This window comes from Condylura cristata, unplaced genomic scaffold (genome assembly GCF_000260355.1).
Source record: "Condylura cristata isolate star-nosed mole 26May11 unplaced genomic scaffold, ConCri1.0 scaffold00039, whole genome shotgun sequence".
Classification (NCBI taxonomy): Eukaryota; Metazoa; Chordata; class Mammalia; order Eulipotyphla; family Talpidae; genus Condylura; species Condylura cristata.
Window position 1 is genome coordinate 2,300,116 of NW_004567140.1, and position 27,190 is coordinate 2,327,305.

Genomic DNA, 27,190 nt, shown 5'->3' on the forward strand with positions numbered 1-27,190 from the left:
TGCTATCGTGCTCCGGTATCTGTAGATGCACCGTTCCATCCAGAAACAGGAAATACTGTGCCAAGTGGTGGGCCAGTGCCCCCACTTGGCCCACCAGAATTTTCCTTTACTGCTGGGAGGAAACTAAAGAACGGGATGCTTTTCACAGAACAGCACGGTTTTCTTCTTTTCTCTCTCTTTTTCCAGACTGCTGAATACCATGGTCTCCTCTCATCCATTCAGAGGAGCGACCTTATGCTTCTGACTTCTGAGTTGCTAGAAAGTGAGTGGCTGTGGAGTGCGGGAACCCACCCTAAGGCTGCAAGGACCAGAACCTGGCTCTTATGTTTGCAACTTCGCCAAACCTTGCATGTTTGTAAACACCATCAAATATGGTATAATGTTTACAGCATATGTCTCTCATTGTTAAGAACTATTGTAGAAGTAGACTTACTTCTTAAAATATTTTTTATATTATAGTTATAGCATCCAATTATACAATAGTAATTGTGAATAATTATACCAAACCCCAGTCTGTTTTATGACTACTTCTCATGCTGAGCTCATACACTCCATATAAACACCATCTGTATCAAACATAAAACTCTTAGCTGTTCTAAGAACACAGGCTTACCGAATGCAATTTATTAGTTTGGGGCCAAGCAGTTTCATGGCTATTGCCCAGGTCCCCCAGAACCACATGAATGCAAGCCCACCTCCCCACTTCTTCCTGGGGCTTCATTCTGTTTCTTTGACTTGGAACCAGGTTACCTGTGTGCTGAAGCTCGTGGTGGGAAGCTTGACCTGCGTTCCCAGAATGCTGACAGGCTTCTGCAGAGTTTTTATTTAGCACTGAGTTCGCTTAATTTGCTCTGCAGAGTTCTGTTCATTTCTTCATGCACCGTGGTGAGGTAAGCACCTGACCTTGGCCGAAAGGTGCTTCCCCAGTGTCCCTTTGTAAAATGCTATTGAGGTCTCTGGGTGCCAGGCTGCTCCTCCAGAAACCCTCCCAGGGAGCTTCCCATAAGAAACCCCTCAAACCTAGGGAAAGGTTTGAACCTTGACAAGAAAGGACTTTAAAAAGGTGATTCTGAACTCAGAAGTACTTTTGGCCTAAGAATTTAAACCTTTGGGCCCTCACTGATGGCACAGTAGGTTAAATCACAGCACCACGAAGATTTCCGCAGCAACTGCAACACGAGTTCGATCCCGGGCCAGGAAGCTGAACCACATGGCGCAGCAGACCTCTCCTGTCTCCCCCCTCCTCTCCTCAGCAGTATATTTCAGTAGACCCATCTGTTCTGCTCCCCACTCTGTATCTGGTAAATCCTCTCACCCCCCACATTTCTGGCCTGTACCCTAGTTCTGATATGCATAAATAAAATAAATCTTAACAACAACAACAAAAAAGAATTTAAATCTCTATAGCCAAAGACCAAACATATTCAAGATTCTGATCTTGTCATCTTGTGCAAACTATGAACAAAATCCGTATGTTGTCCCCAGCAGACAAATAAGTTACTCTTTAGCAATAAAGAACCATCAGACACACCCTGAAAACGAGGAAACAAACTCAACCCAAGAAAGATAAATTGTGTTCTTTTTTTTTTCAATACTTATTTATTTTATGCATATAAGAGTACAGGCCGGAGATGCAGGGGGTGAGAGGGTTCACCAGAGATAAAGTGGGGAGCAGAACAGGCGGACCTACTGAAATGCACTGCTGAGGAGAGCAGAGTGGAGACAGCTGGGGTCTGCTGCACCCTGTGGGTCACGCCCTGGCCCAGGATCGAACTCGTGCTGCAGTGGCTGTGGAGAGCTTCATGGTAAGACAACCCCTTGTGCCACCAGGGTGGCTCCAAATCTTGTTCATTCTTAATAGTCACTGCATTTTCCTGGGGAGACCTAGAAGCACGTTCCTGGGTCTCAAGTGATCTAGAACAAATCACGGCCAAGCTAAATTGCAAAATTTAGCATATTTAAATATCAAAATGTTTCCCTGTGAGAAATCCCGGTCTTCTTGCTTAGGAGTTAAACTGTGAAAAGACAATATACTCTTTTTTTTAATAAGTAATACCTATTTTCAAACAGCAATGATGACTTTATTTTCAAAAGGAAATTGGGACATTTCCCCCAGGGACGGAGGCTCTGCATTGGAAAGAACTGGAGTTATACTCACTGTTCATTTGCCAAAAAATTCTGAACATCATTACCAGTTCCATCTAGATATAGCAGGATTGAGATGCAACTTACAAAGATTTTATTATGGAGAAAGTGGTGCCAGGCCTTCCAGGTAACTGTCTGAACACGCGAAGGTGGATGTCTTCATTCGACATCCCAAAAAACACATTCGAGGTCAGAGAGTGTGTAGGTAATTTCCTCAGGCAATTATTTGTCCCCTGGAATTCCGCACGCTCAATTCCAATTACAGAAGAGAGGATTAAGAATGGGCAGAAAGAGTGAGGGTGAACAGCAGGCCTGAATGATTTGGACTAAGATCTTGTATCAAATGTGCAAATTAGCAATTAAGGCAGGTTGAGAATGTGGCATCATTTTCGCTCATTGTGACAAACTGGAAATTCAGGCTCTCTCTGCATGTCAGAGGGAGGACGTGGGACGAGGGACATCATCGGAGGATCTCGTTGGTCATGCAGCCTTGAATGCATGAAAAAAGAAGGAGCCAAAAATGTGAGAGTAAACGAGACTTGGTCTCTGGCTAACACTAAGTCACTCAACTACCTTGCACATGGAAGTCCCCAGCTAGCGGTTCATGGAATCTTCACCCAAGTCTCTGTTCTGGACAAAGATGTGTAGATTACCGTTCACTTCGCTCAGTCTTAGCAAGCGGCTGTTGGCAAGTTGCACTAGTTCTTTGTTCATGTCAAGGCTAAGGTGATGATGAAATCTTATGAACTGGGCACGAAGAGTTAGAGGTTCTCGCCTCTGGATTTCCTGTCACAGTGGCGACCTGCAGTAGAGGACGCCCCACTTAGCAGAAAGGACATGGTCTTGGAAATGGAGGGCTAACTACTGGGGCAGCACCCAGGGAGGGCTCTGTGGCACTACCCCCAGCGAGAGCTGCCCCCAGCTGCCGGGACCCATTTCTGGGTCTCTGCAATAATCCCAAACAGCACACACCTCCCGCTGTCTCCCATCTCAAGCCTTCCTAACACTTCTTTTTCTTTTTTAAACATAGCAGATAACGTATGCTGTGAAGATTTGGGGGCACCTCCAGCCCTAACGCTTGAACCTCACACGTGAAAGCTGTTTGTCTGAATACAACGCCATCACAGAGAAAGCTTGATGAGACTGGAAATGGTCAGGTGGCATCGAGCCCACGGACGACCGAGGCAGGTGGGCCCCACTCTGGTGACTGCTTGAAGCCAGGGGAAAACGGGTTCACTGGTAATGTGATGGATTTCTGTTCTCGACCTGTCTTTGATCGATCCACCCGCCTGCCTACCTACTACCTACCACGTGTCTCTATTCATCCCATCCTATAGACAAATGTAAGACAGACATAAATGTATGTCAAATGTATGTCCTACAAATATCAGAAGACAAATAATAGGAGGCCGAGAGCGAGGACATTTCCACTCCAGTTCTCACTGTGCCTTTTATAAACAAAGAGCTACCGGAACCAGCCACAACTCCCCCTGTGCCTCAGTTTCCTGATTTGTTACCCGAGGTTAACTCCTGCCCTATCTAGAGGTGAACAGAATGAGGTAAGCTACAGAAAACGGCTTTGAAAAGTACAGAGCGCTATACAAATGCCGGGGATAATGAGATGTTTTACAAAAGAGCATTATTCCTTAGCTAAGAAGTGAACATCCACATTCAAGCTTTCTCTGAAGGTTCTTCTTTGAAATTAAATTGAGACCATAACCAACATCCCTCCCAGGGCTGCCTGAGGTTTTACTCGGCAACAAAGCCAAGGCTTCTTTTCATCATTCATAACATTTGAGTTCAAGCACCGAGTGGTTCTTTTTACCAGTGGGGAAAATAGCTTTCTTTTCACAGCAAAAACACAGAAAATGATCTCCCGCTCGATGCGAGTGGAAGGACGAGGCTTATCTTACCATTGCCCCCCAAAATTGCCTTGATTTGGTGTTGTCCATGGGATGTTCTTAGACCGGGAAGAGGAGTGGTACGAGGGAGCACACCGAGCCTATTTGATGGATGCATGTGATCATGAAAAGAGTGAGGTGTATTTTCAAGGGCGACATTGTCCCACCTTTCCGGCTTCTGCAGCCAACCGCATACGCCCTTCTTTATGGTGTCAGAGAAGCTGCTCTTGCCTTCAGCCCCTCCTGGTGGCACCCATCCCTACCAGACACTTCGGTTGCTGCTTGAGCACAGTCCCCAGCTGGGCATCATGACTTTCAACAAACCTGGCCCTAACTTCCTTTCTAGAACTTTCTCCTACTCACCACCTCCAAAGCACAGCACGTGCGGTTTGCTAGTTTCTCAACTGCTAGTTCTGACTGTGGTGGCACTTCGGGCCCTGGGAACAGGACTGCCAGTACTTTGTGCCTGGAGAACAGGGCTGCCCTCTCAGCCTCTGGCAATCCCACCCACCCTTCAAGGCCCGTCTGAAACGCCATTCATTCCAAGCAGCTTCCCCTCACACCCAGAGCCGATTACAATCTCCCCTTCCTAAATGAATTTTAATTTCCAATGATTACAACCCCCCACTCCTGCCCCACCCCCACCCCCATTTGCTTTATGCCTCTTGTTAGCACACTAATTCTGTGTGGCAGGTAACTGCCCCCCCCCCATCATAAAAAAAATACAGGCTCTTGAAGGTAAGGAGGGCTTATTTTTGAACTTTTATTATGGAAAATCTCAAACATACACAAAGTAAACAGAAGGCCTTATTTATTTTTGCATCTCCTTTGGGACCCATCACAGTGTTTTGCATGGAGCAGAAATAAATTTAAGCAATTAGGGCCTTAGGCAAATGGAGCTTTCTGCCCACACATCTCCCTCCATGTGTCCTGCATGGTTAAGTGTTTCCTCGGCAACAAACACACAACCACACACCTGGAGGATCACAGGCAACATGGCTTAAACCAGCTCATCAACTCTAAAGTTCAGGAGAGTGATAATCCCTAAGGTTAGTCCAGGCAGTCAGCGAAGGGGGCTGTACTTGAGGGCCGGCCGGGGCGGAAGAGCAGGCATTATTTTCTAAGAGAATTCTAATCTGATTGTGTATCTGCACGGTCTTCTCTAGTAAGACAGGGTTCTTAGACACACGCGATATCCGAGGGCTGGTTACAGACAAGCGCTCCGTCCACCTGTCAGAATTACGGCTTTTCTTGGTCTCGCATCAACTGACACAAACTCCATTCTGCAATGTCCTCCCCTTCTCAAAACATCAACTCCAGATCCCTAGCTCTACTTGAGTCTCTGTGTGCCCAAATAGCCCGCTTTTTTACACGCGCGCGCACACACACACACACACACACACACATTATTTGGGGGAGCAATGAAATCCTTAAAGCGACCCAGAATTCGAGTGATAGATTACATGCCACGCTGTGTCATATCTAATCAACTCCAATTGAGTGTACACTGCATTACTCTGTGAGTGCATGGAAGATCAATAACTACGGGGAAAACCCACCCCAGCTCCCCACTTTCCCAGCCGACTCTGGGTCTGAGCAGATCATGCTACTGCAATGTGTGTGCTCCAGCCTGGGCAGGCAGGTGGCACATAGACACCATTCAAACTTGGCCTATTCAATCGCAACTCCTCTAACTCGCCATTCATGCATAGCAAAACACCATCTGGTCCTATTTTGCCTCCAGCAATCACAGCTGACCAAAAACGATAATAACAGCTGTTGCAAAACAAAAGCCAAACAAAGAGGATGGGGGGGAAGGCGAGGTTAGACCGAAGTCCAGTGCTGAGAAATGCTCCGTGAAGTGAGAAATGGGAAGGAAACCATTCAGATTTCTAAAGCCGCTGATGGACGCAGCGGAGGACTCTACTTAAACCTGAGATATTAATCCATCTGTCTAGAAAGCCTTCAAACCTCCGTCAGGTGGTAATATATTGCAGAAATTATGCCGCACGAAGGCATTTAAGCTTTTGTTCTCAGAGTCGGGAACTAATGACCCCATGTCAGCTAAAAATGAAAAGTCCTTATGTTCTTTCATCCTAGCACGGCACAGGTTAATGCAAAAAGGAGAACATGTTTAGCCAGCGTAATAAAGTCTTGCGCACACGCAAGGGCAGGGGTGTGTATGACTGAGGTGGGGCGCGGGGGCCTTGTTCATATCCCTGGGCTCCTTTTAAGAAGGGAGCCTAGCCAGGCCTCACATTTCTCATGCCTCTCTTTCGTGATACTGATTGATTTCTGACCAGTAACCAAAATCCACACCAAGGGCTTACTTACATGTCAGCCACAGGAACCAGCCCCATGTAGAAACTGAAATACAAGTTGATTCACGATCTACTGTAGTGAATCCTGAGAAAAATAATTTGGTAACAAGGTGGGGGAATTGTTTCCATGATTCAAGCCTTTTGACATTTTAAACAGAATTTTGCCTGGGGATTCATTTTTTCAGCGGTCGTCATCAAACTTTTTTTTTTTTTCCTCCCTTGAAATTGACCGTCAGTGGCTTAGCAGCATTTAATCAAATGTGATAAAACCCAAGATTTATAAAATCATTTAATAGATGTTACAACACCTGCTTCTAACTGCAAACAGTTGAAAACAGACTTCACCTGCAATTAAGTCTTATCACTAGTGACAATTTTTTCCAAGCAATACTTCATGGGTTTTCAAAATGACAATTACAGAACTAATACACAATTACTGTCACATGTAGTTTAGCAATTAATTTTGAAGACATTTGTCTAAAGGTTTTACAACAGAATATAAAATGGTTCTTATTGTTATGTAATGGCCATTTCAACTCACAGAATACTTTTTTAGCATCCACTCTGCCTCCGATGGATCTGATGCAGACCAAGCACTTCTCTGTGGGAGACAGTTGCCCCTTGTACATACGATTAGGCATCTCGAAGGCCGTTTGAACACTGATACCTGTCAACTAACACATCTGATGAAAAGCTTCAATTTAGACATAAATTTTTCTACAGCAAGAAATCTATAAATTTATAATTAGAATCCCTTGCTGTTCAATATTTGTACATAACACAGACTACGAGAGGATGATGAAATATTGAAAGCTGGAATTCATTATTCATAGCCCACAACATACAATAAATATTCTTTGAGATACAACAACAACTTCGAGGAATCCACACGCCACTGTTTCTGAACGTCTCGCCCACAGCGGCTCCGGACGCCAGGAGGCACACCCTCCATTTTTCCAGATTAGGATTCCGGTCAGGGTTGACACTTGCTGTTTTTGATTTTCATTTTATCATAAGCAGTTTAAGGCTGTTGCCAGTGGTAATTTGCAATTTTTATCAAGACCTCTTCATTAGAGCTTCTGACAGGACAGATGCTGTAATTAATCATGCAAGACAACTGGGGATGGCAACCACCCTGTGCTCAAAGGGGGCCCCGACAGAGCAAGGGGCGGGGGGAGAAGTGGGCCCCGCAATGGTTATTTTGGTGTAAGGGTCAGCGTTCCCCATCCGCTGTGCATGGCGCCGGCCACATCAGACCAGCCGGGTCTAGGCCAGCTGCAGGATGGTGGCTTAGTCCTCGGCACCTACCTCATCCGCGCATCTTCACAGGAAGGGAATTACAAGAAAAGCGTCTCCAAAGGCTTCTCTGGGTCACGCGAGGTGGGTTCTCAGCTCCTACGAGGTATCTCCAGCGATGCCTGGCTCAGACGAAGCTGCGGGCCGAGGCCCGGGCCCCCTCACATGTACGCACGGAACCCAGAGCGAGAGTTGACAGACCATTTTATTTGAAAAGTGAACAGTTTCCTGGTGGTTGCATCAAAATACAGTCCACAGATTTTACTGAAAGGTGTTTATTCTATAGCAAGATAAAAGCATTTTTGTTTTAGTTAAGCAAAATACAAACAACTTAATCGCTGCTATCATAACTCATAAAAAAGTATAAAACAGCATAAAAACACAATAAGCAACGTGGCAATGAGTGGGTTCTGTCACCAGTGTTTACGTTAAAGCCTCATTTATGAAAACTTTACAACACATAGGAAAACTTACAACTTCCAAAGAAAATATTTACATTGATTATTCGGATGTGGTGCGCCTTTTAAATATTCTACTGGTATTACGTCATAATAAAAACTCTTGCTTTTTTTTTTTTTAAATCTTAACTTTTGTAATAACTGTTTTCCTTTAAGTGCATTTCCCCTTGAAAAATACAGTGTTTTTAATTTTCGAAACCTGTCACTCAAAACACAATATAATATTCACATTCTTTTCCCTAATCGGAATGAGGGCCGCGGGCTAACAGTGGCCATCGTGATTGGAACAACAGAGACGTGGCTCGGTTTCCAGACGACATGGGTACAAATGGAGACGCATCAGCAACTGAATCTAATCACTTGCGTTGTGGTTTTGTTTTGTGATTTTTTTTGTTTGTTTTTGTTTTTGTTTTTGTTTTTTTTTTCTGGAGAGATTTAGGAAAAAAAAATAAGAGCTTTGGCAAAAGTCTGAGATTTACATTATTATTTTTTTTCATGACAAAAAAATGCCATCAACGATTCACGTCATACAAGTGTTTGTATGAAACTGGAGCTCCGTGTCTCAGGTAGTTACAACTGTGCTTTTGTATCGTTAGGGCTTCGGAAGGTCAGAGCCTGGGCGGGAGGCGGGGTCACTTCTGGAGCAGTAAGGCCATTTCCCATGGCTCGAGCGGCCAGTCTGCCGTCGTCAGTACGTCCCAGGATTCATCAGACGGCTTGATTCACATATTGTAGGTAGAGCCTGAATAAATAGAAAAGGCATCACATCAAAGAGCACAGCTTTTCCTTGGCGAGAAACAACGGGGTGTTTCGCCAGCCAGAAGGGGCACTCGGCCACCCCGCCGTCGTGACGGCCTGCGTGACAGACACGGGCCGCCGGCTGGCGCTCGTCTCCGCGTGGCCCTCGCCAGCGACGCTCCGGCGGCCGCCGCTGTCCTGGACACGCGCGCCTCAGAAAATACTGACCTGCGCCAAGGCCTGAGTCTGTGTCTGAGGCTGGCTTTGCGACTGGTGCTGAGAGGCGGGCTGGGGGCTGCCGAGGGCCGGGAGCGGGGACGTGATCTGGGAGGCGGCGGGGGAGTGCTGGCGCGGAGAAGGCTGGGACTGGTGCTGCCTGTGCTGCAGCTGCTGCAGCTGGAGGTGCTGCTGGAGCTGCTGCTGCAGCTGCTGCTGGCTGAGCTGCTGCTGCAGCTGCTGCTGCTGCTGCAGGTGCTGCTGCATGTGGTGCTGGAAATGCTGCTGCTGCATCTGCTGCTGGATCTGCTGATGCATCTGGTGCTGCTGGAGCTGCTGCTGCTGCATCTGCTGCTGCTGGAGCTGCTGCTGCTGCTGCTGCTGCTGCAGCTGCTGCAGCTGGTGCTGCTGGGTCTGCACAGAAGGGCTCACTTGGGTGGGGGGCACGGTGCCGACCATGGAGGCGCCCATGGAGCTGATCAGCGGGGCCCCAATGTTCGAGGGCATGTTGGCGGCGATGGTGACCGACGTGACGATCTGGCTCATGGGGAGTCTCATGGGTAAGGGCTTGGGCGCGATGGACCTGGGGAGCGACTGCGGGAGGGTCTGGGCGGAGGCTGACACTGTTCCGTGTTGCGACAACGGAGGGTTGAGGAGGAGGGAGGATGTCAGATTGGTGGACGCCAGGGTCTGCTGGACGGAACGGATGGTCTGGGCTTCTGCGGACTCAGCGGCGGCCTGCGTGCGGGCAGAGAGTTGCAAAGAGCTCAAGCACACGTGTGTGGACGACCGCGAACCATTTTTAAGCCCTGGAGGCTGAGGGCGGGGACGCCCACCACCATTCAGGCAGGCCACCCCGGGGGGCGGGGGGCCCACCGCCACGCCTTGAGCCCCGGCCGGCCTGCTGCCCTTCGTCTGGCCCACGTGACGTGAGCCGAGGTGGGCTCCAGGGCCGTGCGCCCCCCGCCGTCTCAGAGCCTGCCGCTGACAAGTCTGCAGTGACAGACACGGGCCCAGCCGCTCGGGCCACTCGCGAGAGCCAGCCACGGCCACGCGCGCGCCCACACGGGCTGCAGACCCCCGCCGGGCCGCCACACACGCGGGGCCGGCCAGCCACCCGCCCGCTCGGACACAAGCCTCTACCCTGCGAGCCACTGGCTCTGTGGCTGGCTGTTACACGCCGCTGCACCCAAGCTTACCGCCACGCGTACTCTGGTGGGGAGATTCTGCCACACTCGAGTGTGACCTCAGCACAGCCCCCTGGGGACAGAGCAGAATGGGGGAGCAGCCACCTTTGGGCTAGTTCACTCCCTGAATTTGTTCTTATGTTTCCTTACCTATAAAATGAGGTTCAGCACGACTTACCTTGCAGGGAGGCTGTGAGCATTACATGAACTCCTAAGTGTTGAGAAATGTAGCTATTTTTATTAACGCACAGCATCTGCCACCAGACAGTTACCACTTACATCTAACACGACATGCCTGAGTCCCTCAGTGATGCTCCATGGGAGTACTTTATAACTTCCGAAATGTTTTAATTTACTGAAGAGTTGCAGAGTTCTGGAGCTTATCAAAGAGGGCGGAGATAGGCAAGCGTCCAATGACCTGTGAATGGCCAGGAGGTGCACAACACTTCTGGGCTCTGTGTTATGCGTTGTGCTGAAGACACACTTATCTGCACAAAAATATATTATTTTACTGATGCAACATGGCGGGGTGAGCTCCAGAAAGGCGAATATTCCCTCTTTTCTTCACAAAATCCGAGGGTGCTGCTGCATGCTGGAGACAGCCATCCCTTCTCTGTAAGCTTTGGAGAGCTGACTTCCAGATCTGATGAGTCCGCTTTGCAAACCTACTCTGAGCAGGAAAGTGAGTCACTCGAGGTAGAAAAAGCCAAAGCTGATGGCGTCGGGCTGAACACACATCACTCTCCAGAGACACCACCCACTGGTGAGCAGCCGCCTGTCTACGAAACCTCCCAGGGCGCCCTGGTGGCCCAGGGCTTCAGTCTCGGCCCTATCACTGCTGCAGCCTGAGTTCGATCCCCGGCCAGGGAGGGACCCACAGGGCGCAGCAGACTCTCCTGTCTCCCCGCTGCTCCCTCAGCAGCGGATTTCAGTAGATCCGCCTGTTCCGTTCCCCACTCTGTCTCTGCTGAATCTTTTCACCCTCTGCCCCTCTGGCCTGTACCCCAGCTCTTCTATGCAAAAGCCAAAAAATAAACTATGATCATTAAAAATAGCTAAATAAAATTAAAATCTCCATGGGGCTGCCGGTGGCGGGAGGCCACATCCTGAAGTCTCATGTCAAGAGGACCCTGCCATTGTGGATCACCCTACTTTAAAGCCCTGTTGGAACCCTAATGTAGGCAGCACAAGACACGGCAAGGATACATGTATCTGAATCTAATTCTTACAGACCCTGACATTTAAAAATCGCCAGGAAAATCTCAAGTTAGAAACCCCATCTAGGATGTCGCCCTCGATTTAGGATGGTTGTGCTGGGTCCTGCTTGCTGGCCGGGATTGGTCCCTTGTGCTTTAATATTGACCTTATTGCTAGGAAGATTAAACACAGACCTCCCTCATGGTGGTTCGTGTATCTGAGGACTAAGATCAGAGGCCCCTGTTATTGCTTCTTTTTTTTTTTAAGACTTAATTTGTTTATGCTTACAGAACTGGGGTACAGGCCAGAGGTGTGGTGGGTGAGAGGATTCACCAGAGACAGAATGGGGAGCAGGACAGGCAGAGCCACTGAAATACACTGATGAGAGGAGCAGCAGAGAGACAGGAGAGGTCTGCTGCGCCACGTGGGTCACTCCCTGGCTGGGGATCGAACTCATGCTGCAGTGGCTGTGGAGCACTTGAGAATGTGGTGTTTTAACCCACATTCAACTATCTGCAGCTGACTTGGTCTCAGTCCTCCCCTTCCGGGCTGTCACCCCTGGTCACTGCTACTCCTCTGTAAGCTGAGGGTCCAAACAGAACCAACTGGACCTTCCAGTGTAGTCTGATCCAGGGGCGGGGGCGGCCCGGGGCTCCCTGCCCGACGCAAGGGAGAGTGGAGCTGAGCAGGGAGGAGGAGTGGGTGGAGAGAGGACTGGAAGGAGGAAGGGAGCGGCTGGAGACCGGGGGAGGCGCACGGAGCGCAGTCATGGCACGGCGCTGCACTGGCGTCTTGCTCCTGCGCTTGAGGGGTCCACAATGGCGCGTCTGTCCTGATGCTGCCTTTGCTCCTCTGTCCCCGACGTGCCGGGCCTGCTGCCCTTTCCCGACGGTCCCCACAGGAGGGGCCTTACACGAGGGGCAGCTCTCAGGCCAACCCTGTCTGGCTGGCCACTTACCCACGAGGGTCGGGTCACTTAGGGCCCTTGACTTGAAACTTCACTCTCTGTCTTTTCTGTATCGCACACTGATTGTATTCAAGTCCCTCTCCACCGACGGCCGTATGCCCTACAGTAGGTTTTGTCTTGAGCAGTAGATGGCAGAACCTAGTCAGAGAGGCAGGTTTGGGGGCTCTGGGGTGCCCTTCTCCCTGCCCAGTAACACCTTCAGGTGCAGCTTCTTCAGTGACCACCATGTTAGCAGTTACTGGCTCAGGTTGAGATTACTCTAAATTGACATCTATAAACGGCTTGAGCTTCCTGCCAGTTCTCTGAATAGACATTTCAGATGCTCTCACACCCTTCTTAATGAGAAAGCGAACACCCCCAAACTCCAAACACCACTTTAGATTTATTCTCTTCCAACTTCTCCCCGCTGGTATTTCTTGAGCGTTGAATTCCATGCAGAAGTATTTCCGAATCCTGATGCCAGGCTCCAGTGTAAAAACCTTTAAGTCATGCCTTCTTGTCAGTTTCAGAGCTGATAAGCTCTAGTGGCTGCTATTTCCTGAAGGCCTTTTGAGTTACTTCTGAGTTATTAGGCCCTTGGCTGAAATCCATGTTTGGTCAATTATTCATGCTCTAATGCACAAAGATCACCTATACCTCCTTGTGGGTAAATGAATGAAGAAATGATCCACTTAAGAAGTACATGCACATTGTTCCTCTGGCCACCTCACTCCGTCTTATTAGCATCAACTCTACCTCAGTCCTTCACGGCTACAGCGCACCCAGTCAGCTCCCGGCACCTGCACACCGGGTCGCTGCCGATCTCCATGCGTGCCTCCTGGAGTCTCCGAGAAAGAGGTCCTGCTATTAAGCTGATGAGTGGTTTCTCTTTCCAACGAAGGGGGACGCATCCCCGGAGCCATCAACAAAGACAGGAGGACCTCTTTGTCTCTTCTGGGCAAGGACAATGTCGAGCTGAACAACTCAGGTGAAGGAGAGGGAAAAGGGATAAAGGCTTCCAAAGTGGCCTGACCTCAGCCCCAGCCATGCCCAGGCCGGTGTGGGCCCCGAGGCAAGAACCACCTCTGCTTGCCAGAGGAAATGCATCAAGAGCAAAAACATTAGTTCACATTATCCTCCCCGAAGCCTCTCTAAATTCTAGGGAAGCTAAAGACAAAGCCTGTTAAATGGTAAAGTAATACCAGGTAGCAGCTCATGTGCCTTTGGGTCGAGGTAATAATAATGTAGAGTGACATTTGCTTTGGGATACTGGTACATTTTAGAGTACATCGGGGTCCATTGTATACTCTATGTATAATACATATGCATGTCTTTTTAAAAAGTACTTGGAGCATAATTTTACTTTAAATAATCATGAGGTTTATTTATTTATATGATGTGGAACAGTTTGGTCGAAAATGCAACAATTCCTATTACAATAATATAACCGCGGCAGAATTTATGATGGGCTGTTCAGAAGTGCCTGCCAAACCCACCCACCTCCCAGCTTCAAGAGAGGGCATGACGCAGCCCTCTGTCTCTGACCAAAAGAAAGCGTGAGAGGCTATTTAAAATGTGCCTAGACAGCCCTGACACCATAAAGCTCGGCAAGTCTTCTGGAAGTAATTTAGATTCAGCCAGTTAAATTAACTCCTGTTCTTTCACACCATCATTCAAGTCATCTCTATTGGAGAGGAAGGAAGGCTGTGAGTCATTCCAGAGGATGTCTCTGGTCAACCGAAGGGAGCTGCATTGACGGCGTCAGTGCCGCCCTTAGTGTCCGGCCCAGCTTACCTTGGAGACGAGGCTGGCCCTGTAAGCAGCCAAAGCCTTCAGGTACTCCTTTTTGGCGGCCTCCGTTTTCCTTTTATACACCTATTAAAAGACCACAATTAGCACCACCTTTAGCAGCAAGATCTCAGCCATAAAAAAAAGAGTTGCCCAAGTGAGGTCACACAAAATTCACATAGAAAAGTTGGTCTCGCTTGTGACTGTGGCGATGGTGCACGAGTGAGTGGGTGGTGGGAATTTCACGGGGACGACACCCAGGATGATGCAGCACACACGGTATGGAAATGAAGAAGGATGGAAACGGTGTATCAAATAGTAAGAAATTTAAAAAATAGTAATAAAAAAACTGCTCGCCGAGGTTTTGGTTTTTAAACCCAAACACACAGACACACGCAGATATCAAAACAAAACAGAACAAGAGACCTGCCCCCTCACTGGAATACAATTTGATGTTTGCTATTATAAGTGAAAAAAAGACTGCAGGTAACACTTAGATTTCTTGAGCAAAACCACTGAGGGTCTCACATGAAGGCAATAAATAAGGTAGCCAGGAGAGGAATGCTTGCTGCAAATGGTTTAAACTATGGAAGTAATGAGTTTCTCCATCCATGTCTCCTCTCTCTCACGCTTCTAAACGGCAACAAGTCACAAGGATAAGAGACCAGCAACAGGTGGAGGCGTCAGGATGGAGAAGAGAAACCTGCTTCTCTTCCGGAGAAGAGAGTGAGTCGGGAAGAGTAACAGACGAGAGGGACGGTGGTGAGTTTCTGAACTCAACCTGACACAGGAGTGGGCGTTTAGAGCAAATGACCCTTTTCTCCCAAGGTCGGCGTTAGGTGTGGCAGTTTGCCCATTCCGAGGGTCACAACTGTGATCCCTCCAGCGATAAGGGACAAGGGTTACTCTCTGCAGACAAGGCAAACGCCATGGCTACACCACACAGGGTCTCCAGCCAGCAGAGATGATGTCACCATCAGCACAGGTCACCCCAAGCTTAACTGGCCCATGGGAATGAGCTCAAGATCTGGAAGGATCAATCCAGGGTTTCCCAGGCTTTATTCCTGAAACAATTACTCCGTTACTCAAGGGGGTCTTGTCTGCCAAGGACCTGCTCAGCTAACTCCTCTCAATGCCACTGGGGTTCCGTGCAGGAACTAGGGTGTGTGCAGGGACCGGCCTGCTGGGAAGTCATTCTCCTCTCCACTTCTGTGGAGGATGATGGAGATGGTCAGGAGTCCAGGCCTTAGAAAGTATCTCCTAGCTGCCCACTCATCCCTCAATACCTGTCACGCTGCTGCAATGAATTCAAATGAACTTGGGACATAATTTCAAATGCCTGGTGACAATAATGAGACATGCAGAGGCAGCTTCAAAGTTGGAAGCCCACCGGGACGCACAAGGGTTTGGAAAAATGATCAAGTGAAAGGCAAGCAGGGTGGACCTAACCTCCCAGACAAGTGAGGGAGGGGGTTTTACACTATTTAAAATGATTTAAAATGAAAAGATTATCATCAGAAGTTATGCTTGCAGAACACTGCCTGGACTTCCTCCAGCTTCCCTCGAATGGGGGCTGAGAAATCCAGGTAACGGGGGGATGACTGGATTGCACCTGTTCGTGGTTTTCCATTCCAGAGCTGAGAGACCTCCACGAGAAGGCCGCTCCGCTTCACAGAGGTGGAAGGACACTGGACGCTCACCAGGCCAGAAGGGGGCTTTGCCTCACCTGCTTCTGCTCTTCTCCAAGGCTGTCCCACATGGACGCGACGATTTTTGAGACCTCTCCAAAGGTTGCGTTGGGGTTTTGACCTTTGATTGCAGCCTGAGTGTCTCTGAAAAACAGGGCATATGCTGACACCGGCTTCTGGGGCTCATTGGGGTCTTTCTTTTTCTTTTTCTTTGGAGTCTTGGGCTTCTTGCCAGAATCTGGAGCAGCTCTTTTCTCTCCAATGGCCTGCAAAGCAGGAAGAAAATTCACTGCCTAGAACGTACTTGCAAAGAATGCAGCGAGACTCAGTCAGGTCCACAATTGTTCTTTGAAGGTTTTGTTAGCACCGTCAACAGATGAATCACCACCAAAAGCGAGGGAGGGGTAAATTGGCTTCAAGTTAACTGGGCAGCAGAGATTAGCATTTAGAACACTGATTAATGAGACCCAGAAGCATCTTCAATACATTCACAACATATGCTCTAAATAGCAATTATGAGTAATGGAAAACAGAACACTCTGTACCCGGAGCTGCTATATATAAATATACATGTCTATATATGCTGTGCTTCACATGCACACGTAAACAAAACAGCTCGCATTTTCAGAGGTTTTCGAAGTAAACCTAAGGAATATCCAGGACGCTGATCATATCCAGGTATTCTGAATGAAGCCCCTTGCCCTAGTCACACACCAGAGGCCGATGGGTCCGAATTGTTTTTCAAGTCGCATTTTCAGTTTATAGAATGTTACTTTGCTAATGGGTCTCCAGGAACTCCAAAGGAAGTTAGTTACAACCCTTAGCTTGCACCACAGGGGTAACTCATCTTTATTCTCCAAAATAATAACTTTCTGAAGACTGCATTTTACAAGAAATGTAAAAAAATAAAAACTTTTACTGCAGAGAGAAGAGAAACTGATCCTCTTCATAAAACTAAAACCCTGTAAGAGCAACAGCAGATACTTAAAATCACCTAGTAGATATTTAACATCTATTAAAATAGAAATTGTGGATTGCATATGGTGAGCATAGCGAAAAGACAACTACAGAGATTCCTTTACCATATGCACTTGTGAGATCAAAGCCACAGAAATGCTATGGGGTTAGCCCTCAAAGGTACGCCCCAGAGCCCAATATTCACCTTCTCCCATCAACTAATTCCAATGATCCCTAATACGCTTTCAGAGAAGCCGGGGAAATGATTTATCGACCTGGCTCTGTCCCCAAGAATTTGACATGACTATATATGGAAGATCATTCTACTGTTAAGGGAGGATGCTGGAGTGTTTGGCAAAATCTGTTTCAAAAGCCAGCCCTGGGCAAGATCAACAGAGATAAGTTCAAGTTACTAACAGATTGTCTTTTAATGGCCTTGAGCCTCGAGTCCTAATTCAGATTTTCCAAGAGTATCATTACTTTCGGAATGAGGGCCATTTGGAACTTAATCCAATTACTAAAGTTCGTAGGAAGGAAACTGGTAAGTAACTTGTCTTTATTAGGTAACCCTAGTCTCCTGCCGGATGGGCTGTTATTCGTGCTGTTTGAGTGACAACCTCCATCCCCATTTTACAAAGTAGTTTACATACTCCAAACCACGTGACACCATGTCACCCCCACCCATGCCACAGTCATAATTCCCACATTTCCCCTCTGTTCCCTGAATAGCTGGAACTTGTTTAATTCCTGTTAATGACTCTAAGTTGCCAGGGAGTGAGCTGTCTTTCAGTTGGAGCTCCAATTTGAGCCAAGTTTTCCTTCAATGAAAAAAATATTACTTTGGCAACAAGAAAAAATATATTACACATATTTTTTTGATTGAGTCAAACAACTCTATCCTGATCTGGAAGAAAACTTAGCAGCGTCGGAGCTGAGTGCCCTGGCCGATGGCAGGTGCAGGTCGTTTTCAGGGCAGCATTGACTCCACTCGGACTGGAGTTCAATTTCATCCTCTACAAAACAATATTCAGATGTTGACAACCTTTGATGTCTTTCTTGGAAAAACATGACTGGCCCTAATCACCATTCTCTTTTAAGAATACATCCTAAGTAAAGAACCTCACAGTTTAAATAAAACTTCGGAACGAATTCTCCTAAAGGTATTTTGTGTCCTTGACTCGAAGGGCTGGGGAAGGCAAGGGAGAGCTTTCCCCGCAGGAGACATAATCAAAGACAACGTTAATCTTCCTTTCTCTGCTAAGTTGCATGAAAGATAACAAGCTGGACCGCTTGTCCTTACACAAAACGGAGGCCTCTGCTAGGATGGGGTGAGGCGGGAGTCACATCCTATTTAGACAGGCAGGAGTCCCCAGGCCCCCTTATCTGTGGTTTCATGTTCTGCGGTTTCACTTGCCCGTGATCAATCCTGGTCTAAAAATATTACATTCAGTGAGGTACAGAGACGGCGCCAGGGAGGGAGGGAGACCACCGTCATTTTATTATAGCATGTTATTATAATTACGCCATTTTATTATTATTAGCAATTATTGTTACTCCCTTCCTGTGTCCAATTTATAAAGTCAAAGTCTATCACTGGCAAAGTCCATCACTGGATGCCAGGGAGAAATGCACAGCACCCCAGGGCCCAGCTCGGTCGGCAGTTTCAGGTGCCCCCTGGGGATAAATGAAGTGAAGGGAACCGCAGAACTGGGGAGCAGCGGCTGGAGTTGAGCTGTGTCTGACACACCTGCCCAGAGGTTCTTCCGCAGCGGCTCCCCTTCCCCTCGCTCCAGCCTCTGCGTGGGGCTGTGACTGTCCGGGCACACCCCAGTGCTCCATCTACTGGGCAGCCAACTCGGTGAGCACCAACCCTCCCTGAAGCCCCCCCAGGGGCTCGCTCCCATCTATCACTTTCCACCTTCTCTAGCTCCTCTTCTTCTGCCAGAAACTCAGAAAAGATCGATGTTGGCCTTGACTTGCTGTGAACTCTGAACGTTCCTGATTATTCGCAAGTCTTCATGTCCATGCATTAAAGGTCCCCAGTCTACACTGCCAGCTCCAATGAACAGAGCTTTAGTTCCCCAAATGAGCACCTCAATTTCATGCCTAGAGCAGGCCAAACTCTCTTCTGTGCCAGGGGAAAAGTCACTCCTCGCTTGCTGGGTCCTCTCGTCTGGCACCCACAGTGGCCTGCCAACACACATCCCAGTGCAGCCTTCACCCCACCTAGGTTCCACAGATAACACACCTTGTGACTGTCTTGTAAAGGCCTCACGAGGCCTTACTTCCCGGCCAGTCCTTCCTCTGCTAATGTCAAACATTTCTTAACCAAAGGATCTTTATGTTGATTTCTTTCTCTCAGATCCCTCCCTTGGTAACACATTCTCCAGGTGGCCAAAGTGACTTGTCTTAAAGCACAAACCTGCCTCTGCCATCCCTCTGTGACTAACTTATCCATTTCCACAGCAGAGTCGACTACATACCTCAGCCATTTCCTCCTTCCCTCCTACTTCTCTCCTGCCCCATGTCAACCCTTCATGAGAGCTGTAAGTTGAGAAGTGTCTCCATTACTCTTTACTGTTTGCTCCACCAACATGGCCGCCTCTCTCTTCTGCCTCACAAACTTTTATGGACCCTTGTAGACCTAATTCAGCCATCACCATCTCAATAAAGTCATCCTCAAATCACTCTCCCAAGCAGAATTGATTAGAATCTGAGCACACCAGCTCCACCAGTTAGGCCAGGAATCACAGCTAGTGCTGGTCTGAAACAATATTCACCCCAGTGGGAAGTCCCGGGGGCAACGATTATATTCCAAATCACTGGAATCAAGAGCACTAGGCACACAGTAGGTGCAGACTGTGCACACTAGAGTGAAGCATTAGTAATGTGTACATAGAGCAAGTCACGCCAGTGAATCAATACTTTTCTAGGGACATCAACAGCAAACAAATATATTTGGTTATGGACCATATTCTGTGAAAAAAATCAAAGCGGGGACAGAGACGATGACCTACTAAGTGCTAAACACCACCCACTTAAGGTGCAAGATTGCCACACATGGGAGTACTTCAGCCAGCCGACCCGATGGAGCTGATCCACGTGGACAGTTCCTGAGACAAGAGCAGTGCAGAGTTTCTGGAAAGCCCAGAGCAAGTCCTGCCCTTCCAGAACAGGCCAATCAGGCCTCTGGAGAGCTAAATGAGCCGCTTAGCATCCTGCTGCCAGAAGGTGTCATAGCCCCCAATTTCCAGTTGAACACAACTTCCACAGAAAATAAGTCAAAGACAAGACAAAAAGAAAAAGAAAGAAAGAAAAAGAAACTGCATTTAAGCGCTACTCCCCCATGCAGCAAGCACCCCAGGCACGGAATGGCAAGCATGCCTGGTCCTCGCCTTTGGGGCAGGGGCCGCTCAGGCGCTCAACTTACTCTGCTGGACTCATCCACGTCCTCCTCATTGATGGAGCTGGAAGGGGAGGGAGTCGCCGACTTGCTCGCTGGAGGAGAAGGAGAGGTGTGGGGCAGGCTGGCGCCGCCCAAGTTCAAGCCCAGCTGCGCACTGAGCTGCGACTGGTTGATGGTGGTGAGCTGGGCCGGCGGCATGGCCCCAGAGCGGGCGGCGTCCGTCATGTGCACGATGGACCGCATGATCAGGGAGGGGTCCTGGCGGTACTGGGACACTTGCGTGTGGTTCTGCTCCTGCAAAAGGCGACAGGAGGGGACGGCCCGTCAGTTCTTCCAGTCGGGATCAAACCTTCCGTGCCGTGGAACCCGCGGCACCTCCGCCCAGTGGCTAGTGCCACGAGGGTACCGTTCATTTATTCAGTGGAGGACGCTCGTGCAAGACTTGAAAGGGCTAAAAAGCACAGGTGCCCATCATTGCCAGCACACTCCTGTCCCCCATCCCCACCACCCGTGACTTTTTGGTAAAAGACGAATATCAAGGAGTGGAAACCCCCAACGCTGGCGCTTCTCGGAAATAGCCAAGAAGGGGCGTAGGCAGACACCTGACCCCCGCGAGCACCCCTGTGCCGCCCCCACCTTTCCCTGCTCCGAGTCAGAGAGATGGGGTTCGGGGTTGGGTGCCGTCACCCTGCCAGGCAGAGAGGAGGGGTTGAAGCAGGGATGAGCCTCTGCCGCCCCCGAAAACCCTTCTCGAGCCCTCTGTGGTTAACCAGGTCACTCCAACCCCGAATGACACCGTCAAAAGCATCTATCTGGAAGTCGTTCAATGGCTTCTGGATCCGGTATCACTTTTTCATCTTAAACCTGCTTTCTTCTGTTCAACCTCCCATGACTTAACGTTCTAATGGGCTTTTAGAAATATGTATGAGGCGGAGGGCGGGTCACCAGAATTCGCCTTCTCTGAACGTGACTGCAGCCTCTGCCGACATGTCCTCTCTGGCTTTGTCAGTCCTCTGAAAGGTTCTAGAGTGTTACTTCTCCTTTTTAATTCCAAAGACTCAACAATGAAGACAAGTGCTTTTAAATGACTTACTTTGAGACTTGTCATTTAGAGCGAGTCTGTGATTTTATTGAAACCAAATTCTCTTGACTCACAGTGACCCAGAATCTAATTTTATACACAAGCCGATGAATCCTTGAGTCTTTCTGATAAGCTTTACTTTTGCTCTTTAAAGAAACAAAGTGCAAATAACTAAATTGGAACATTTGGTTTCATAATATTAAATACATAAATGACGCCAAATAAAAAGCCCTAGCTGTGAGTCGGAAACTGGTTGAATAAATTATGGTCTTCACATACTACAAAGTATTAGGAAGCATTTTAAAATAATGAATTAGATTTATGTGTACTGACCTAGAGCATGGCCTATTAATCTTGGTCCTATTGACATTTTGGATCAAATAATTCTTTGTTGTGGGGGTTATCCTGTGTATTGTTGGACATTCAGCAGCATCTCTGCTCTCTACCAACTAAATGCCAGTAGCAACCTCCCTCTCCCCACCAGTCATGACAATCAAGTCTCTAGATTTTGTCCAGGGGGGTAAAATTGATCAGAGTTGGGAACCACTGACCAAGAATAACATACCAGATCAAATAAGTGAAAAAATAGTTGCAAAACAGTTACAGAATACAGCCTCGTTTTGTTTATTAAATGAAAAAAAAAATATTACCCAACTCAAAACAATGGTTACATTATAAGAGATAGGACTAGAAGAGTAAGGAGGGGAGCATCTTGACCTTTCCATTTATAAAAACTAAAATACTTTAATCAGGAAAAATGTCAAAGAAGCAATACAAACTGTTAAAACAGTCTGTAGCTAATTGCAGGGACTTATTTAATATTAACTATATAAAATTTCCATTTCTTAATAACTCCTGAGTCATAAAATTGCCATGGAATCCTGGAGAAATGTATCACACTAATCAGAACACTCCAATTCTTCCTTGTCTCACTGACAATATTCTCTTCACTGTTCCTAAAATATTACCTTCTGTTGGTGGCCATATTTCTGCAGACTTGTAGCACCAAAGTGGATTTTTTGTAATCATTTTGTCCTAATATTTTTTATTAGAACTCAAGCACACTTTTGGACATTTCTCCTTAAAAATCTCAGCAGTCTGTCCACTTGTCCATATTCTTGGGAACTTCAACCACTGCTTGCCTACATCCCTTCCACCTCCCCAGTTTCTGGCAATGAAGCTATCTTTATTTTTAATTCTACTCTCTCTGCATGTCCTCCTTCTAGAGAGCAGTTCTTTTAGACTTAGTTAAATCTAGATATTTTCAAGTATCTACAAGCAACTTCCAGTGTACGTTTAGATTGAGAAGTCTAATTCAGGCTGAATAATGATAAATTAGTTAACTGCCACAGCCATGCAGTATGCTGATCGGGTTTAATGCACTTTCTCGTTGAGGAGGAGTGCCTCTGGGCTCTGGCCTGCGGTGCCTCTGGAGATCAGTGTACACAGTGTGATCGAACAGCCACGGCCACAGCACTTCAGCTGCGGTCTTATTGCTACTTGGTAGAAGAACTGCCAGAGAGTTTTCTCTCTCTCTTACACCTCCCCATCCCCAGTGTATGCTGAAGTGTATTCTACAATTTTTGCCTAATGGACCTGGTTGCTTGAAAGCGCTTCTTGACCAACAGTGAAGCTCTCTGTACTCAAAAGGAACATTTACAATATGTTTACTGTGTGCCAGGATTTGTGCATTTTCCAGTTCGGTCCTCTAACTATCTTTCTGAGTTGGACACCATGATGCTCCTTCTCAGGCCAGGGGGCTGGCTTGTGACTGCAGGCCAGGGGCTGGCTCTTGACTGCCTGATGTAGAAACTGGCATCCCAGCACAGGGGTGGCCTGGCAGGAGGAACTGGAACTGACAAGGAGGCTTTGCTCTCTGCCCATCACCCTCTTTTAATGAAGGCCACTCCATTTGTTTTATAAATTGAGGTTTTCGTTAACAGTTCACTCAAAAGGGTGGTTCTTTTATAGTGAGTGTGTTTAGTTAGGGGACGAATCCAAAGAACGCCGCGGGTGGAGGGGAGGGTGTGACCAACACTCACAGCCAGCCACAAAGTTTCCATATCCAAAAAAGGAAAGGGGAAAGGTCACCTTCCTATCTCCCACAGACAATACACCGAGGACCTCTAAAGTAGATTCAAGTAACCTCTGAACCATTTAATCGATGCATCAAAATGTGCTAGTGCTTTCCATGGTCCACAGTTACCGATAATAACTTCCCACGAGTTAGGATTACAGTATAATAAGATTAATGGTAAAAGTGTCTCTTTAGAGATTCAAGTTCCGTTCGGGCCACCAATTATGAACAACTGCCTTGAGGAACTGCGAAGTCCTGAACAGCACCAACCATTTTCCATAAAAGAGTAACCTTTAAAGACATTTCCTTTGATTGCGATTCCTTTTTAAAAAGAGAAAGTGGCCATTCATTTAGCAGTATTTACTGAGAGCCTCTAAGCTCCAGGCCAGAGAAGCCAACAGACCAGCATCTGTATCTTTCAAAGGAGCATGGCTATGGGATCCTCTCAAATACCAGTCTAGTCAAATGTGCTAGAATGACTAATGCATGATGACAGAAGGTAGGCAAGACTAACTCATATGTACCTCTTGAAAATAGCAGTGGCGATGACACTAGGAACGGCTGAATGTGGAGGTGACCCTTCAAGGCTCGTATCAGAGACTCACTTTGGATTAGTGAGAGGTGGGGGCTTATCGAAATGCACGCGCTCTTGTAGGGCTTCCTCCACATTCATTCTACCGGGAGGAGGGGGGATTGGGGCGGAAGAGCACATAGGACTATGGTGATGCTCTCGGGTGAAGTGGTGGTGGGCAGTCCATGGTGATGACAACTGAGAGGAAAAAATGTACAAAATACAGAAAGATATATATACTTACTTTAAAAAGTAAGTCTTTGGGCCAGTGCCCAATGAGAGGTAGAGTGACCAGGGGACAGAGACATAGACAGTCAGGAGCCCATCCAAATGCTGGGAGCTCTTAAGTCCTTTTACTCTTATTTTTAACTATTTACATCATTTCCTGACTTGTTCCTCATTGGGGAAAAACTCACTCTCTGCACTGGGTCTCACTCTGTCCCTGATGGCATTAGCTTTCTCAGCCTCATCAGGAAAGAGATTCTGCTCTGCATTGGGGGGGAGGGCACCCTGAGTTACCAGTAAGGGCATCATAGTATCTCTGGTCTTGACCAACTAGATACCAGTAGCCTCCCCCCAAACCCCGAACCCCCTCCAAAAAAAAAAACCTCACCCCTAGTTGGGACTGCCAAAATGTCTCTGACAGTGGCAAGCGATAAAATCCCCCTTGTTCGAGAACTGTGTCACTTACATAAGTATCATTTAGGAAAACCATCTTCTGTGGGTAAAACAGCTCAAGTATCTTTTCTGCACATAACAGAAAACGTGCATGAACAAGTGTCAGTCTGTGAGAACAGATCGTGACAAGGTGAAGAGAAGAAATAGGTTGTATAAACCACCAAGAAGTTACCCCTCGGAGGATGGCTACACTTGATTAGGTTGGTAGGAAAATCTCTAAGAAGAGCAGTCAATCCGCAAGTGAGGGGAAGTATGTTCCAGGCAAAGGGAACAGCATCTACAAAGTCTGAGAGGAGCGAGCTTGGCATGGCTGGGTGAAGGCAAGCTGATGAGAGAAATCCAGCAGGGTGGGAAGGACGGGCAGGGGTCAGATCACGGATGGAGGAGGAAGCAAGGTGAGGAGGTGACCCGTGAGCTGAGATGCAGGGTGAGTAAAGTCCACTAAGCCAGAAAAGAGCAAAAAGCATCCCAGGCAGGGAAGAGCATGCACGAAGCCTGGGGCCTTGCGGAAGCACTTCACAGACGAGTCAGGAAAGGCCAGGGTTGCTGCAGCAGGACAAGCATAGCGGCAAGACGCTGCAGGGAAGTCGGGCATGGCCACACAGTGGCAGCTTAGTCTACCTGAGGAAGAGATAAGGAGGCCACCCTGGAAGGCTCGGTGCCCTCCTCTTAGGTTATTCAGCCCAATCAACGTATCTTATACTTCCTGGGCAAGGATCTAGTTCAACGGTGGGTGGCCGGGTTTCATTTAAATACACTGGTAGCTACAGCTATAAATACCTAGCTGAGGGCCTTCCTGGCGGCCTAGGGGTTAAGCCTCGGCGCTATGACGCTGTGGCTGCTGTGGCCCAAGTTCCGTCCCCATCCAGGGAGGGACCCACAGGGCACAGCAGACCTCCCCTGTCTCCCCGCTGCTCCCTCAGCAGTGGATTTCAGTGGCTCCACCTGTTCTGCTCTCCACTGTCTCTGGAGAATCCTCTCACCTTGACTTGGGTCTTGAAGAGTCCACGAGGGTTCGTTTTATAGCCAGAGGGGGAGGCCCAGGAAAGGGGCTGCCTTCAGTAGGAAGGACACTGTCTTCCACCTGCCCGTCACAGCGCAACAAGGCCCGAGCGCTTGGGCCACGTCGCCACAGGGGAGGTGCTCAGCTGCGGTCTGCTTCTCTCACCTGGTCAGGGTCTGTCTTTTTTTAATTAAAAAAAAAAAAATGGCTCTTTTTGGAAATGGTCCCAGCTGTCTTAAGCTGCCCCAAACCCAGTGCATTATGGAATAGTCATCTTTTGAGAGATCTGTGAAAATCAGAGTAACTTCATGTTAAAAAGGACACGTCAGAGTACCAGTATATTTGAAAACTGGGAACACTAGTCATCAGGGCAATGAGGAAGAACAAAAAGCCACAGCCTCCCCTCTGCCTAGCAATGGGGGACCCACCTGGTGTTCTGTTTTCTCTTATTTGCAAAGAATGAAGGAGGGTAAAGGCACTAGCCTCAAAGGACACTTCTGCTCCCTTCACCAAGACAAGAGAAGCAGAGCGGACCAGGACGCCAGGGTAAGGACCGAGAAGCCAGGTTAGGGTTCAGGACGCAGGATTAGAGATCACGATGCTGGGTGAGGGATCAGGACATCGGGTTAGGGACTGAGAAACCGGGTTAGGGATCAGGACGCCAGGTTGGGGCTCAGGACGCCAGTTTAGGGACCACAACACTGAGTCACTGTGTCCACATTTCACAGATGCGGGAAGGGGAAGGGAGTGAACATCCTTAACCAAGAAAATTCTGCTTCTTCTACATATCCACAACTTTCTCATTCAGTCTTTCAGGCCCGGGGCCAGAGCCAGCTGCCCCCTGGCACCTTCTAGAGCGAGAAGATGCCCGTGGCCACCACCTTGGCGGCGTCTGCACCATGGACCCAGCCCACGCGTCCATACGTGGCCTGTGTCATTCCTGTTTCATCTGGAAGTGTGAGGCAGGAGCTTTCAAGCTGACTTTGTAAACTACATATGTTAGCGTTCGTTCGGTTTTCTCTTTTTTTTTTTTTTATTTATTACATGATGCTTACTTCCCTCTAGGTTGATTCTATCATAAAGGATTTTAACATCTCTAGTATGCAAATGTGTTTAATGCACCTTCCACCATGTTTACAAGTAAATACTCTCTGTAATGATCCAGTGTTGGATTATCATTACAGAGGATAACATCTAATTAAGAAGCAAATAACCCAAATATACTAGCGTGTGACTAAACACATTTTTGCTGTGCCATTTTTGAGTCAATATTTCTTGAGAAATGGACTAATTAAGCAATTATCGGTAATAAAAATTGCTTTGTATTACTAAATACAAATCAGATAATACAGAGAGCTACAAATATGAAATTCAGGCTAGTCCTTTTATGCTCAATTATTTGTTTCTACCCTGTTGACATGTCAAAATATATTTCCAAATTAATAATAATCAATCACTATACACAGCCACTGAATTCCTGATCCCAACAAACTGAAACTTACAGAGTTGCCCCAAATACATACCACCGGCAGTTAC

At 47.7% G+C, this 27,190-nt stretch overlaps 1 protein-coding gene across 2 annotated transcripts in view; it reads right to left on the minus strand.

Annotated features, from left to right (window-relative positions):
• Window positions 1–4,805: 4,805 nt before the first annotated feature.
• The window catches only part of TOX3 (TOX high mobility group box family member 3), a 32,518-nt gene continuing 10,133 nt past the window's right edge, over window positions 4,806–27,190 (minus strand). For both annotated transcript variants that reach the window (XM_012733207.1, XM_012733206.1), the window contains exons 3-6: window positions 20,269–20,538; window positions 15,920–16,147; window positions 14,200–14,280; window positions 4,806–9,813 (exon numbers count right to left, since the gene is read on the minus strand). In XM_012733207.1, coding sequence (XP_012588661.1) covers window positions 9,073–9,813; window positions 14,200–14,280; window positions 15,920–16,147; window positions 20,269–20,538 — 1,320 coding nt within the window. In that variant the 3' untranslated portion in view covers window positions 4,806–9,072. The remainder of the gene's footprint in view (window positions 9,814–14,199; window positions 14,281–15,919; window positions 16,148–20,268; window positions 20,539–27,190) is intronic.